The following is a 17042-nucleotide window of genomic DNA, read 5'->3' as shown; positions in this document are numbered from 1 at the left end:
TTTATTTCTTTTCTCTTCTCCCTGTTTTTGAAAACTTTATTTTTAAGAAAACAGCTGATCCAGTTTGGTTGGTCCATGATATGGGTCCAATAGTGGTGTAGTTGGATGGGGCTTGCAAAGACCTTTCCAACGATATATTATAAGCCCAATTCCGATGAATATTGAGGAAATTATGGCCAATTTACTAAACTGGGTCCGGTTTGAGCTTTATGTACGGCCCAATGATCTAGGGGAGGGCCTAATATGATTTATCATTCCTAATGCAATTAGGAATGGTTTTAGTCTTCTAGAACATTCTAGAAGGTTCTTTTCATTCCTAATTCAATTAGGACTCTTCAGAGTTTTAATTAAGATCAAATAGCATTTTCGATGGAATTATATTATTTTATCTTCCAGTACAGGAAATTTATCAGATTTTTGAAAACGCGTTGAAAATCAGTTTGGCGTCCAACCCCAGGCCTTGGCGCCTGGAACCAGGATTGGCGCCAGGCGCTAGCCATTGGCGCCTGGCGCTAGCCACTGGTGCTGGCGCCAACTAGCCAGGGCTGGCGCCAATGCTGTTTTTCGATCTTCAGACTCTGTTTTGTTAAATTATCTTTTTTGGATGATTTTCTCTATAAATATCGTATTAAAAACTCCGTTTTCAATCATCAACTCTCTTTATTCATCAACTTTAATCTACATCTATCGATTCATCAACTCTCTTTATTCATTCATTCATCATCTTTCTTTCATCAATTCTCAACAATATTGATTCTTTAGTATTCTTTTCTAAACTTTTCTTTTTAACACAAAATTCCGCATTCACAAGATCTAGAAGCACCTAGCCATATTCGAAGTTGCCTTCGCCCTAGACGTGAAAGGTTTTAATTTCTGAGGGTTTGGTCCAAAATCTCTATTTTGATTATTATTTTCCTTGAAGTTACTAACGTGTGTATTTTGTAATTAGAAAGAAGTACGAGGCGTCCAAGTAAGTACTTTATTGGTTTTAATTGATTTATGATGTAGATATCATGTTTATATTGTTATTTTGATTCCTAGTATCATGTCTAGGGTATCTTTAATATTAAATATGATTGATATGATGCCTTTTATATTCTTCCTAATATTAATTCATGTTAGTATCATGTTAGGGCTAAAGCTTTGATTTTTATTGCTTAGTGACATGCTAGGGTTTGTTATTAATCTTGTTAGTATCATGCCTAGGATCTTGCTATTTTTATTATGCTTTAACATGATTGTAAATATTATTATTGTTATTATGATTATTATTAATTATGATTGATATTATTATTATTATTAATGATGTTGATTATTTATTATGTTGCTTGATATGCATATTATTTTATTTATTGCTTGATCACCTTTATTGCATGTTAAAGGGAATTGGTATTTGCAATCACGCTTGATAAGATAATTAATAATCTTGTTAGGGTTAATTGTGATTATAATTCAAGTGATCGCCAATAATAGATTTGTTTGTGCATTAAATTCAACCAACATAGATTAAACAGGTTTAGGGTTAATCCTATTGATTGTATGTTAGTCAGAAAGCGCACATGAATACGAGCAGAATAAAGTAGAGGCCTATTATTAGGGCAGGTTCAATCTCTTTTAGGTTGGATTTGTACCATCATCCCCGAACCCTTATTTGGTTCATGACCTTATGGAGTTGACGATCTCTTGGATCGTTAAGGGGTGTAACCTTCACCTCGTGATGGTTTACAAGTTCCTTAAATACTTGTTGGCGACTCTTTTGCTCTATCTTCTTCCCTTTTGGACGCCACCGTACTTTAGTGTATGATCACAGTGGGGTTCAAGTTAGTGGGATTCTAAAGGCTTGAAATTATTCCCTACACTCACACAAAACCTCTTCTCAGCAAAAGGGACCACCTCCTCAAATGCTTCAAGCAGTCCCTTAACACACAAAATAAACAAATAATTGTTAGTGACAAATGAAACACATACAAATCAGAACAACTAGCACAAAATAAAACTAGAATGATGCTGAACTAACCTTCTGCCTATCTGACATATAAGTGAAGCCACCTCCCATTGCTAAATCATCTAGGCTTTGCTTCAAACATTCTAAGAACCGGCACCAGGTTTTTTTGTTCTCAACCTCCACAGTAGCCCATGCAAAGGGATAGATACTATTATTCCCATCCTTTCCCACAGCCACCAAGATCTGACCAGGGTAAGAGCCCTTCAAATGGCATCCATCCACCCCTATTAGTGGTCTACATCCTTTCAAGAAACCCCTTATCAATGGAGAAAGGCACACATACATCCTCAAGAACAAAGGTGGCTCTGGCCTATCCAACTGATCAACCACCACATTCACTACAGTCCCTGGGCTATATTTTTGCACTGCCTTCCCATAATTCCATACTCTGGAACAGGGCCGTCTTAAACTTTTAGGGGGCTCTGTGCCAAATGTATGAAGTCGTGCCCCTATAATAAAAAAAATGCTATGAATTTTTAATCATATAAATAAAAAATAGTTAAAAAATTTATATTTAGTTTTATATACGAAGTAATTAATAAATTTTATATCTACTACAAACTAAAATAATACAGTTAAAAAAAATTGATAATTATCAAATGTTGCAAAAGGAAAATACTGCATAAAACAAATTAAAAGTAAAAAAAAAAAAAAAAACTTATCAAAGGGTATAAAAGAAGAAAACTTCGGAAAGGCTGAAAAGGTATAAAGGAAAAAATTAAAAAAAAAATATGGGGAGAAGGGAGTCGAACCCAAAATCAATTCAAAGGATTACAATCATGTGCATTACCAACTCAGCCAAGTTGTTCTTTAAAGATTGCAGCACAACAAATAAAATTAATACGTTATTTAGATTTCAAGTTTTGGGGCCCCAATCAATGTGAGGCCCTGTGCTGTTGGGCTGTTTGCACAGCCCAATAGCCGGCCCTGCTCTGGAATAATGTTCAGAAGCAGACCCATAAATCATGAATTTTTCCCTTGCCCTAGCTAACCATGCCTTGTAGTATCCAATTTTAATGCCCAAGTCACTTAAAACCTTATCCCTAAAACTGTTTATCTTCCAACTAGGGTTGCTTCTCCACTCTTCAACATATTTCTCATCAGCTAGGTACTCTGCAATAACATTTGCATTCATGTTGCTCCTCATACAATTATGTTCCAACCTAAGATCTTGTATTTGCCAAGCACTACTCTTGAACAAAGGTCTTGCAATTACCTTATATTTGCACCTCCTAACTTCCTCACTGCACTGACAAATAGGCAGCTTACTCCTCTTTGAATCTCATTCACAACCACATCTCTTTCTACAAAAAGTGGTTAACTTCTCTTTGTTTTTGTGCAGGAAATAGAACTCATATCTATTTTCAATGGCATGAGTTCTTAGGGCTTTCCTAAGCACCAAAATGTTGCTGAACTTCTGATTCTTCACCAACACAACATGTTTATTGAAATATGTATCCTCTCTAAACCAAGGACTATCATCTACCTCCTCATCAGAACCATGCTCACTTCTGAACTCCTCATCATCACTGTCTTCTTCCTTAAGTTCTACCTCTAGCTGCCTTAGATCTTTAACAAGCTGATCCAACTTCTGCTTTTTGCCCTGACCTGAAACACCACCAGGCTGCACTGTTGCCAAACTCCTTTCCACTTTACCTAGAATCTTAGCAGTACCCTGATCCAACCCCTCATCTTCAGGATCACCCTCTTCCTCCTCTCCTAGATTCCAATTTATATCTATGTCACTCAAATCCTCACTAGAAGAATCAGAATCACTCTCCTCATAATCTATGAACAACTTCTTTTGACACTTACCCTTTCCTTTACCCTCTAATTTGACTCTCATGTTTCCCAACCCAACCTCTTCAATGACCTTCCCTTTACCTTTATCAATTCCCACCCTCTTATCACTTCCTGAAGTAAACCTAGGACTCCTCCTAACTAATGGCTCACTGACTATAATACCAGTTTCTTTTTCTGGGTTGGACAGTTGCCACCTTGGGCTCCTCCTAAGTACTAAAGAAGTACAAGGCTGTTTGGGAGTGTGTTTACCAGGGCTTTTGCTTTAACTTGGGGTTTGGTTAATTTTTTTTTTTTTTTTTTTTTCTGTACATTGAGGTGGGCTGACTTTGGAAAGACTGTCAATGGGTTTGGGTGGGTTTAGCGTTGGATTTTGACTTAGGCTTTCAGTCTGAATTGGATCTGGTTGGTCAGGGTTTTGTTCAGAAACAGTACAGAACAACTCCAAGTACCCATCTTTGTGTTTAGCCTCAAGAAACCCCTTTAAAGCCTCATCATCCTCTAATCTCCTTTTCCCATTTATCCATGTTTGTCCCTTCTCTTTGTACCATAACACATAAATGTAAGGGACTGCCCACCCCTTTTCCCTAAAGCCTTTAGCACATAACCATCTCAAGTACCCCACTGTTATAAAGGACAGAGGCACACCTAACCTCCAATACACAAAACCAGCCTCATATACTTGATACTCACTCCCCTTTAATTTCTTTTTCTTTTCTTAAACACAAAACCCCCCAAAAAGTCTTATCTTATTGTCAATAGTGTTATCAAGTTGATCTATTTGTGTAATCTACAAATTAAGTAATAAATCATGTAATCAATACCACTAACAACAATATCAACAACTGTAACAAGCATTATGTCACAACCAAGACCAATTCATGACACTAAAACACACAATACAGTAACTGCAACAACACAAATACCTTACCACATGCTTCTATAACAAATTAACAAGGAATTATAAATCAATTTCAATTAAATTGATAATTTAATCCATACACATTAATCTAGGGTTTACTTAATTATTTTCCAAAAATGCCCACACATTTCATCAAAAATTCACAACAAACCATTAATGGACCACTTCAAAAAGTTGAAGGAATCATACCTGGCCATTGTCAGAAGAATCTCCTACTTCTGTCAACGGAGATGACGAGTCCAAGCTCCAACCTTTCTCAGTTGCTGATGTGTGGTTCCAGTCAAAAGAACTAACGATTTAGTCAATTGAAGATGGTACAGTAAAAAAAAAAAATTACAGCCTTACAATTGACAGGGGAGAGATAAAGAAATTGTGGTTAAATTTGGACAATGGAGTAATTGCATATGGTTGAGAGCTTTGATTATGGAGGAACAGGGGAAAGAGAGAGAGAGGGTAAAAAGAGGGAGTTTAATTAGAATCGAAGAGAGAGAAAGGAAAAAGGGAGGGAAGTTTAGTAAATGGGATCCACTAACGGAAAAGGTCACAGAATGTAGACGGAGGTACTGAAAGTTATAGTTTTGAGTTTTTGGAGGTACCAATTTAAAATAAAATTTTAGATGGGTACCAAAATTCAATTAGCCCCATTTTCGAGGCACCAAAATCCAAATTTTCCTTTAATTTTTATTCTAAAGGTTGTTTGGTTCGTTAAATTGGAATCAAAATGTCAAATTAAGGGTATGTTCACATTTATGAGCTAGACTGAAATTAAGTTAAAGGGAACATGCTCTAATATTATTTTTGTAAAGGGTAACATAATTACTTTTATTATTATGAATAATTATTTGCAAGATTAATCTATAATAAAGAGACTAATTTCATTTGTAGACATGTCAATAGGCTTGTTCGAGTTGGGTACAGGTTGGGTTCTTTTCAAGTTAAGTCAAGTTCGGGCTAACATGTAATCCAGTTAGGTTTGGGTCGACTTTAGGTTGTGTCAAGTCATTTTAAGTTTTGAGTTAAGTTTGAGTCAACAGATAATTGGATAGAACTTCGGGTTTTGGGTCAAGTTGTACACTTCATGTAGAAGGTTTTTTTTTTTTTTTTTTTTTTTTGGTGAAAAGATGTAGAAGTTTGTGCTAGTGACTAGTCAAATTCATGATGCTACATTATGTGATGGTGAATTTTTTTTTTATTTTTTTGGAAGAAATGTGATGGTGAATTTGTCCATCAAGTGAATGTTTACAAAATCACAACTAGGGGTGAGCAAACTAGGTATTCGGTCAACATTTTAGGAATTGGACCCGAATTTAGTTAGTATCAGGTCCTAAAATTCGGGATTGGAATTTGAACCACCTTTTTTTTTTTTTTTTTTTTTTTTTTTTTTTTTTTTGAGAACTTGATTCACTTCAACCACTCTTAAACTTTAGAAATTGGGATTGGAACAACCGGGTACCAATTCTAATTCTGGGTACTCACTTACGTAAATAATGAAATAGTTAAAATTGAATACAAATTATAATACCTATTTTGATCCATTTTCAATTTTAACTTTCAAAACTTGTATTTATATATGCGTGAAGTTATTTTTATTAATGTTATGTACTATTAACTAGATGCATTCAACTAGTTCCGGGTCCAAACAAATTGAAAATTGGAATTAAAACTGGTTTCTAAATTTATTACCCAGACTTGAAACCACCGAGTCCAATTCTGAATACCAACCCGCGGATTCCAAACCGATTCTAGTTCCAATTCCGGGTACCCAAATTTTTGCTCACCTCTAATTACAACCATTATTCCAAAAAAAAAAAAAAAAAAAAAAAAAAAATATACAACCATTATAGTCTGGTACAAAGCTACACAAATAACCCAAATAATTGGTCCAGTGGGCTGCCAGCCCAATGACTCAACCGACGCGAATATCTCGCATCATTGAAACACACCATCAAATGGAATTTCTCCGTTACATATATATACGCTTTTCCACCGCCGGCGAAGTTTCTCCGGTCGCCGGAGTTTGCAGTCGGAATTTTTTTTTTTCCGCTGAAACCCTAATTTATTTCTTCTCGTGTTTTTGGAAATCCCAATTTCAATTTCGAAATTGAAGAAAGATGTCGAATTTGGATGAGGAAGAGGAAAATCTTGCTCAATTTCTCGAATCTGAGGTTCTCTCCGAAGTTTCTGATCAGGTTTTGTTTTCTCCCCTCTTATGTTTTTTGATTTCAATTTGTAGAAATTTCTGAAATTGTTCTGATTTTCCTAAATTTATCCCCTGAATTTATTCTGATGAACCCTAATTTTAATTTAATCGTTACATTTCAATTTATCATTATTTAATCTTGGAAGTTAATGATTATCGTATATTAAAGTTACATAATTTGGGTTTTTTTTTTTTTTTTTTTTTTTTTTTTTTTTTTTTTTTTTTTTTTTTTTTTTTTTTGGCTACTCTCTTTATCTGGGAACTTGTCAATTGTCATTTGCTAAGTTAAGATTTGTATGAGAGCTTTTATTAAATCATTGTGATTGTGAATATTTTTGTTGCATGATATATTTTACGTTTCATTGTGAAAATGTTCAGATGTGAAGGTTGAATCTTCTGACAAATTTACTTGTTAAGTTTGGTAGAGAAGCCAAAGCATATATGTATATGTGGAAATTTATGCTATATATGAGATTGAATTGGATTGTGGGTGTGTTGATGTACAGGATGAAGACACAAATGACACGGAGAGACCAATGAAGAGGCCTCGTACAGAGGACATTATCAGCGAGACTGAAAATGATGCTTGTGATATCGATGGAGATAGTGGGTCGAAGGCTGAGAGTTCGAGTTGTAGCACTGGTGCCGGTATAATTGGCGGCTTGAGGATCGAAACTGGAATATTAAGCAAGATACCTCCTGAGTTATTTCAGCATGTTCTCAAGTTCCTGTCTTCTGAAGTATTTGAATCTAACTTTCTAATTGAAATAATGTTTCTTCTTAGTTATAAAGTAGGATATCTTGTACTTACCTTTTTTATGCAACTTGCAGGATCTTATTTCATGTTCACGAGTGTGCAAGTTTTTGAATCATGCAGCATCAGAAGAATCCTTGTGGCGTCGTTTGTGAGTATTTTAAATTTTGTTTGCTTCTTTCCTATTCATTGAAGTTCTGGCCTTTGCTTCTGGTTGATTTGTTTTCTGGTATTGTTTTGTGGGTATACATTGTGTATCATGTTATTGCTACTTAAATTTGACTGAATGATTGTAAATATCAAGCCTTTACATTAAAACCCTTGTTGCTTGTATTGTCATTAATTATGCACTTGCCTCTTTATATGAAGGACATTGTCATAAGCTTCATTCTGGTTTATTTGTTATCATGTTGCTAGGTGCATCTGTCTATGATCCTTTTGATGTTTTGTTTATCCTTTTTGTAACCTCTTTAAATTTTTTTGTTACATTATTGAGTTGTTTTTAAAGTGAAGGCTGAATTTCACAGCTTTTGCTCTTTTTGTAAATATTTATTGGAGTTGATGTTTATTCAACCTTACCCATTAACACGGGTCAATATCACCTGCCACAAACTTCATACGCGGTTTTTGATGAGATGCTAACCCACAAACCTGCTGGTATTCTTCTCTGGCGATGGGATGTGGTCTTCTTTGTCCCCTTTTTCCTGTTCGCATCTGCTTGTCTACTGTTTCCCCTTGCTATATATATATTTTTAATGGGTGTGGAGTAAACCTGTTCAACGGGCCGGATCAGGGCTGGACCGAGCCTTAATTATATGGGCCAGGCTGGACTAGGGTCAATGTTAATCTGAAATGGGCCGGGCCAGGGTTAGGAGTCATTAGACTCAGCCCAGCCCGATCCATTTAAACTTTGTCATCAAAGCTAAATTGGGTCTTCAAAGGGCCGAGTATAATAGGAAAAGGATATTACATTTATTACAAACTAGGGTCTTCATTATGACATTATGTTTATGTAGTTATGTATCATATACTACGTATATTAATCTATGTTACTTATGTATCATATATATCAATCTATAATAAAAACCTTGATATTTAGAAAACTTATTAAAATTCCTCAAAGCTTTCAAACTTCACCTGCATTCACGATTAGATCCCAATTTCACATTTTTTTTTTCTTCTGAAATTGCAATTTAACATTATATTCGTTGACGATCATCATAAATTCGATGGAACCATTATAGATTCCATAAACACTCAACAAAAAAGCTAAAATTTGTGGAGTTACCAAATTTGTGGACGGTCTACAGTGAAGCACAGCGGAGCAAGCAAGAGAACGGAGGAGAGAGACTATTAATTTGGGAGAAATTTTGGGATTTTTTTAGGGTTTATAATTTGGGAGAAATTTGGGGATTTTTTTAGGGTTTATACTTGAGTGAAGAGAAAATGATACATATTACAAAGTATAAAATACAGAGAGTTAGAAAAATAGAGTTAGGAGAGAGAATCAGAAAATTAGAATGAGAAAGAGTTAGAATAGAGGATAAAAAGCCCTCAAAGTGTAACCCTTTTCCAGCCCTTCGAAAACCAAGTCCAACCCTTTAAAAGCCCATAATTTCATAACCCTTAAAAAGCCCGCCCATATTACATATTGGTCCGGCCCGGCCCTGTTTAATTTAGGGCTGGATCAGGGCTTTAGTGGGGGCCCGTCCATTTGTGCAGGTCTAGTGTGGAGTAGGTGTAGCTGCAATATATTAAAAGCACACCTAACATGCCCCTAGGAGTTTAGGCGATTAGGGTAGATGGCTTATTATGTTCTAGGTAAGGCCCATTCAAAGAGGCGCACTGAGGCGCATGTAGAGCACCAGAAGCACCCATGCTGCAGCACTTTGGTTAACTTTAAATGTTTATAAACTTCAAAGAGGTGTTTGCCTAGGCACAGTAGAACCCCTCTCACGTTAGTGTGCCTTGAGCTTTTTTTATAAATTTGGCACTTCTCTTAACCTTCCAAAAGTGACATTTTTAAGATCTTGTAGCACTAGATAGAAAGATGACTTATGATAAGGGGAGTTAAGGTTGACATGAAGAAAGTTGGTTTGTGAGAGCGTGTAGCACTAGATAGAGGTGAGTGAGGAGGAAAGAGGATCTTTGTTGATTATCATGAGAGACAGGCTCTTCATTCTTGTCTCACGCAACCAAGATCATCCTTATGGGAAAGTTTTTTTTGTCATTATGAGAGGACAAGGAAGATATAATTTGGATGTGGAAGGAGAAGTGACACTTAAGAAAAGCTGTTTTTGCTCATGAATTCAAATCTCAATGCCGATTTTGTTTTCACTTTTTATCATTTAAGTTTAACTGTCCTTGAAAGCTTCTTGTCATATGAAGTTGCCAGATTATTTATAGCCAACATTATACAATGCCTGCAGGTATTGCTTGCGTTGGGGGTTGCTGCCACCAACAAGAAATTTACGGGACTGTGCTTGGAAGAAGCTGTATATACAGGTAAAATTTAATTGCGGCATTATATAGTGTCATTTTAAAGTAAATCAGAGAATTTTCTGTTTATACCTACCTAGATGGGTGAAGTTTGAAGGTTTCTCTTCCACCTCTAACCATTTTTGCTCTTGCAGCGTGATGAGGAGGATATGGTTCAATCTGTGACAAATTGCCAACCCGAGTTTAAAGAATATTATCTTCAAATGTATGCAGCTAAGAGAAGTCAAGCTCCACTTCTTTCTCAGGTAATGTCTGGATAAGGTGTAAACATTCTATTTTATCTCTTGAACACATGTTTATGCAGAACTGGATATTCAATGAAGTTCCCATACCAGAATATACAATTTTAATGAATTAAAAAGGCCTTATATCACCTCGGAACCTCTTTTCTTGCCTCATAAGATCTTAAGCAATTTCAACTAAAAAAAAACTTGTATATATTTTTATAAATCATAGTGTGATTTCTAATTTGCTATGCCAAGTGTGGGATACTTGAGGATCACTGGATCAGACCTCAAGCAACAAATATCTCTGATTGCAAATATTTGACTGCCTTAGAAGTTTATAAACAAACATGTAAGCCATATATTATCATTGTTAATTTGCTCCACTAAGTCTGAGACAGTCCTGTTTCCATTAGGGGGCATGAAAACAAATCATTCTGGAAGTCTAATAATGTTTAGATTTTGTGCTCCCATATTTGAACTTCCAAATCTGTCAATTTCTGTGCTTCTCATCATGTTTGGGATTCATGGTGTGAAAATTAATATCTATTTGTTTCATGTGTATTGTTTACTTTTGGAGCAAGGAAAACCTAGTCCTTTATGCGCCTGTTCTGCATCAGTCTAATATATTTTTTTAATGTAAGGTAAATGACGATCTTATTATTCTTGACAAAACGGTTGCTGATCAAGTATCCATGTGGAAGAACAGTAGAGGCCTCGGTGATAAGGTGGTCACAGACCATACTTGCTCTGGGGAGGTTTGTTCTTTCTTTCAAATTGGGAATGTTTTCATATGTGAAAAGACTGGAAATGTTCATGGTAATCTTCCTGTTTGGCTTTGCAAGGCATCATATATATGAGAAGCTTATTGCAGTTTTGTAATTTATGTTTTTTGATTGCAGTCTGTGACGATACATGCAAGGAAGCTATTGCTGATCCTGCAAATGAGCTTTTGGTTTGTACTATATCTGGACGCTGCTTTGACAGACTTCTTTCACCATCTGAAGTGGAAGGAGATGGGGTACGTAAATATACTTTGTATTTCTTATGTTTATGTCTGTAGTGGTTGAGTCTCTTCACCCCACTCACCTCAGAATAACAAAAAAAAAAAATTGACATTTTCATTATATTTTCTTGTGCAAGTGTGCAACACCCCCCCCCCCCCCCCCCCCCCCAAAAAAAAAAAAAAAAAAAAAAAAAAAGAAAAAAAAAAAAGAAGAAGAAATATGAAGTATATGTTATTCTAGATAAGCCCATATATTACCTCACTTCCCCTCCCTTATCCAATTGTGTCCAGCCGAGTCTGGAAATGAGGTTGAGTGATTAATTGCTATAATTTTACATGCAGTCTTGTATCTAGCATCCCCTGCAACAAATTTTTTTTTTTCCCCATTTACGTACCTTGTTCGACATGCAATCTTGTATGAGTTGTATTTAACATACCCTACAACATTTTTTTCCCATTTATGTACTTTGTTGCAGATCCCTTTTTTCTTCCTGCTGTGTTATTTTGTAGTTTTGTTGATGGACTTGGACAAATACCTAGTTGTAGAATAAGCAGAATGTGACTTGCATTGTCTATATATATATCTTTGTCCATTACTGTTGTATTCTGATATCAAAGATGTGTTATAAAAAATACAGGACGAGGAGCAACAGCAAGATGTTGTAGCTGATGAAGCTGAACCTTTCATGGGAGCTGGTCGTTTTGGTATGAATGTTTACCTTTACTATAATTTTACTTGTTACATTCTTGCAAGCTTCTTTTCAAATCTTATGCCGTTTCTTTTTCTCAGCACGAGCTTATTTGTTGGGATATAACTGTGATGACGAGAAGGAACTTGAAGCTGCCTTGAGGTTTTGCTGATTTAAGCCATGCCCTACTCTTACCTTTTATATTATCTTCTACATTATGTAAAGACCTGAGAGATTATGCTTTCTACCTTGATGGTGGAAGACGCTTCGAAGTGGTTGTTCAGAAGCCCTGTTGTAGAGATGATGTTAGGTTATACTTGTATCATTAAAACTGTATGTTACAAGGTGCTATTACTTTATCAATGTATGTATTATTGTAGGATCCCCTCTTTAGATTTGAGATGTATTTTCTTAAAAAACTTCAAAGCTTGTAATAATAATACCTTGATGTGGATGAATATTATCAGTACCTTTGATTGCTCAAGTCCCAACTAGCTTGCTGTTGGCTTCAAAAGCTGCAACGATAGTGAGTTTCTTTTCTTTCTTTTCCAATTTATTATCCTGCTTTGTTACCTTGTAAGTTTGTCCAAAGTAAGTATAGATCTCTTATGTTAGATGAGTATTGAGTGACCTTTTGGCCTAGCTATTTGCTGATCTGCCTAGCAGCCTGGACATGAACGCAAATCAAGTGATACTTACGATATTAATATGATTGATTAATTGTCGATGTCCTTATAAAATTAATTTTTTGAGACGAATTTGTCTTTTATTTAAGGGTTTGATCTGATTTACCGAGCTGAACTGAACTGATTAGAGCTCAAAATGAACTGAACTGAACTGAATAAAACTGAAATGAGTGAAATGAATATTTTATGAGAGAAGGAAATTAGGAACTGAACTGAACTGATTGGAGCTGAACTGAACTAAAAATAAGCTAAAGAGAACAGACCCAAAGTCCAATTCCCTAAGCTTTGTCCAGACTTTACCGATGATCAAGATCTTGATTCAAGTATTTACTTGTGAAATAATTCAACAAAATCTTAAGAACAAAGGCATTGAATCTGTCATTTTAATCAATTATAAAATCAGAAGTTATTACAGCTTGTGTCCAAAACCTCTTGTGCCATTAATTTTCTCTTTCTTTGACTTTCTCCTCCAATGCTTCGGACTTGTAATCTATATACGTAGTAGTACGGAGTACTTTGTGTTTGTCTCATTCAACAATTATATAAAGTCAGTTTATAAAATTGGTAGTTATTCTTGTCTATGAATATTCTTAATTATCCAAAAGTATATCACTAGCAAGTCGCAACAATTTATCACAATTACTTTTTAGGAGAGCTTGTTATATATATACCCGGGTGTATCGTATACCCATAAGTATTTGTTCTCATTTTGAAATATTTTTTTTTTGAGGAAAAATATTTTTTTATTTACTCATTAAATGAAAAGTAAAATTAATTTTGGATTAGTTGAATGTACAATACACTCGGATATATATAACAAATTCTAAGGCTCTCAAGTTCAAATATTTTCCAACCCACAAATGTACACTTTTTACTTCAACTATCAAATTTATATCCCGTAGCTCTTTTTCTTTTTTTTTTTTTGGGTGATGATATCCCATAGCTCTTTGATTGTGAGCAAAAGCAAGACACCCAAAGGTTCGAAATTCCGAATAGCCCTTTCATTATGGAACAATACCAAAGCGCAATATACCCTGCCAAGATGATATTTTTGCTGAAAAGATATTCACCAAAGATATTATCTCAACATTAATAAAGGAGCAAGAATAAAAAGAAGGAAAAAAAAATGTGCACTTGTTCAAAAAAAAAAAAAAAAAAAAAAAAAAAAAAAAAAAAAAAGAAAAAAAAATATATATATATATATATATATATATATATATATATATATATATATATATATATATATATATATATATATATATATATATATATATATATATATATATATATATATATATATATATATATATATATATATATGCTAAGCCCAACTTGATACAAGTATATTTTAGGAAAATAATAGCCTAAATGTTAATCCTATTTGCAATCTATATTATTTACATATTTAGATAATCTAAATGTTAAAGCTTTCCTTCCTCCAAAATATATATATTCTGCATGGATATATTCTCTCGTATGCTGCATTTGGGACAAGATTTAAAGTTTTTTCAAGGAATTAAGTTGTCTAGAAGGAGCCCTACTATTTCGCATTTATTCTTTGCGGAAGATGCTCTCATCTTTTTTCGGGCTTCGTCTACAGCCTGTACTATATCATGCAGATTATTCAGCGGTTTACTAAGATATCAGGTGAACAACTAAACTTGTCTAAATCCTTGATTAAGTTTAGCCCTAATATCAGTATGGTTGCTCAGCAAGGCTTCAAATCGCTTTTCCAAATGAAGCATATTCAGGTGTTCGATCATCATCTAGGAGCTCCAATTGACTTCGTTGGAAGAAAGAAAGATCACTTTCAGTTTCTCATCGACAAAATTACGGGACGAATTAATTGTTTAAATGCCATACGCCTCTCACAATCACAGAAGTTAATTTTTATTAACTCAATCCTTATTGCTATGACTTCCCATGTTCTCGCTTGTTATGAGTTATCCGTCTCTGTGACTGGGAAAATTGACTCCTTACTGTTGCGCTTCTTCTGGGCGCATTCTGATACTAAAGGCATGCACTGGGTAAATAAGGATACCATGCACCTTCCTCGTGGCCTCGGTGGGTTGGGCATTCGCTGCTTGTCTTCCTTAAACAAGACTTTGCTCATGAAACAAGTTTGGAGATTCGTTACTAACCCCCAGTTGCTTGTTTCTAAAGTTTTTAGTGCTCGAACGACCTTTCTCTCCAGTGCCCCTAATACAGGGCCGCGTTATTCTGGTCGCCACTCCTACGGCCTTCGGGGTTTTCTCAAAGCGGACACTCTGTTGAATTCCGGCTGTAACTGGAAAACTGGTAATGGCAAATCCACTCTAGCTGGGTCAGCCAAGTGGGTTAATGGTTGCATTCCTGAATTCAAACCAGGAATTCTTTTGCCAAATTCGGGCCCTCCCACTGTCAGTTTTTTCATCAATCTTCACACCATGGGTTGGGATTCTACCAAAGTTGTTGATTGGTTTGTTCCTGCGGATGCTTCTACAATCCTGGCTATGGAGGCCCCTGATACGATTCAGGTCGATTTCCGTTATTGGTCGGGTACCCCTTCTGGAAAGTACTTGGTTAAAACTGGGTATGCTATGCTTCAACAACAATTTCCCCTTCCTTCTATACCGTCCGCCTCTAATTCTTTCTGGAAGGTTCTTTGGTCTCTTCCGGTGCAGCGTAAATGGAAGTTGTTTTTATGGAAACTGCTACACCGCGCTCTTGCGGTTAAGGCGGAACTCAATCATCGAGGAGTTCCGATTCTAGACGTGTGTTGTGACCTCTGTCGTTCGGAACCGGAGGATTTACAACACCTTTTCAGAAAGTGCTTTAATGCACGTTCGGTTTGGAGGGGTGGATGCCTCGGCATTCGCTCAGAATTTAATGGAGACCTTTCTCTCTCAGATTGGATCCAAGATTATATCCGACTTTTTGTCAGTCAGGATGGTGACAGGGTAAAGTCGTATCCCCTAATCAAAAATAATTACCTAATTCACTAACTAAAGTAGATAGGGAAGTAGGGTCGATCTCCACAGGGAAACAAGTCTTTTTACTCCTAATTAAATATTATAATCTAAATTATTTAAGTGACCAATATTAAAAGTTGAATATGAAACTAAACTAAAAAGAGTAAGAAAAGGGAGAAAATAATATATAAAAGGATCTAGGGTATAGGTTCACCAATAAATAATATTCTGGGGCAAAATAGGGTAATCAATCATTGACATTGCACAAATAACATGATTAACAGGCTCTCGCAATTTATTAACCAACATAGACCTAACAGGCTCTCGCAATTTACTAGATCTAAGTTCTTATTGAAAATAGCCTTTAATATCAAATTAACATCTGCTCGATTCATCAATTTAATATCGCTATACTTTTACAAGCCGCAATTGTAAAACATTAAAACAATCCAATAAGAAATCATCGTGCAATACCAACAATCAATAATAGTCAATCATCAATACATCAATTAATCAGATTGTAAAGGGCTCTCGCTACTTATTACAATCACACAATTAACTTATCGGTATTAAATCTCATCTCTCGAATCTTGACTTAACCATTTATAAATTAACTTGCCTATTGAAACTAGACCTAAACATTAATTCTCATCTCTCGATTCTTGAATCAATATTGTCAAACTCATGCATAAAAGATAGGCCTAATCTAGTCACAGAGCATTAAATCAATCAATAGGAAATTAATCTAGCATTAATAATCAACAACAATAATTTACCCCTTCATATCATTTATTAGATCCCCATGAACCCTAGAAATTAAACTACTCACACATTATTAAATATAAACTAAACAAAGCAATAAAATAAATCATGATCAAAGGAATAAAATAAATAACTAAGATTAAGGGAAAAGAAATCGTCACCAAAGTAAATCTGGAATTAATCAAAGGAATAAGAACAAAAGTTTAGAGAGAGATTAAGAGAGAGAAAACTAAGTAGAGAGAGAAAGTCTAAAAGAAAGGATTAAGAGAAGAAGAAGAAGATCCCCAAAAATCGTATTACGGAGGAGTATTTATACTCCGTACAAAAATCCTAAACTGAAACAAATTAAAACGACGTTAATCGTCTCCTAAATAAACACGCGCCCGATCGGGCGAGGCACCGCCCGATCGGGCGCGCCTTTTTATCTTTAATAGCTAACTCGCGCCCGGCCGGGCGCGTCACCGGGCGCTTCTCCCGCCCGGCCGGGCGCGCCTCCGGGCGCCAGCCTTTTTGGCCGGGCGGATCATTTGGGCCAATATTTGGA

General features: G+C 35.5%; 1 protein-coding gene across 2 annotated transcripts; it reads left to right on the top strand.

The window, feature by feature from the left end:
• The first annotated feature begins 6635 nt into the window (after positions 1 to 6635).
• On the top strand, positions 6636 to 12577 carry LOC145596085 (F-box protein SKIP31-like). Of its 2 annotated transcripts, none has more exons than XM_081652524.1 (9): positions 6636 to 6916; positions 7434 to 7667; positions 7759 to 7832; positions 10111 to 10186; positions 10315 to 10425; positions 11049 to 11162; positions 11307 to 11425; positions 12049 to 12115; positions 12201 to 12577. In XM_081652524.1, the coding sequence occupies exons 1-8, from the start codon at positions 6839 to 6841 to the stop codon at positions 12074 to 12076; spliced, it is 834 nt and encodes a 277-aa protein (XP_081508650.1). In that variant the 5' UTR covers positions 6636 to 6838; the 3' UTR covers positions 12077 to 12115; positions 12201 to 12577. The 2 variants fall into 2 exon arrangements, with proteins under 2 accessions (XP_081508650.1, XP_081508645.1); XM_081652519.1 differs by having other exon boundaries at positions 6666 to 6916; positions 11049 to 11223.
• The last annotated feature ends 4465 nt before the right edge of the window (positions 12578 to 17042 follow it).

This window comes from Chenopodium album, chromosome 2 (genome assembly GCF_948465745.1).
Source record: "Chenopodium album chromosome 2, dcCheAlbu1.1, whole genome shotgun sequence".
Classification (NCBI taxonomy): domain Eukaryota; kingdom Viridiplantae; phylum Streptophyta; class Magnoliopsida; order Caryophyllales; family Amaranthaceae; genus Chenopodium; species Chenopodium album.
The sequence above is the reverse complement of the archived record's forward strand: the minus strand, read 5'-3'. Positions and strand labels throughout refer to the sequence as shown.

What these genes read in the sequence shown, in the direction of transcription:
- LOC145596085 (XM_081652519.1), top strand. Translation starts at nt 6,839, where the DNA reads ATGTCGAATTTGGATGAGGAAGAGGAAAATCTTGCTCAATTTCTCGAA. An exon ending in AAGCTCCACTTCTTTCTCAG is followed by an intron (nt 10,426 to 11,048) that starts GTAATGTCTGGA and finishes TTTTAATGTAAG; the next exon opens with GTAAATGACGATCTTATTAT. An exon ending in AAAGACTGGAAATGTTCATG is followed by an intron (nt 11,224 to 11,306) that starts GTAATCTTCCTG and finishes TTTTGATTGCAG; the next exon opens with TCTGTGACGATACATGCAAG.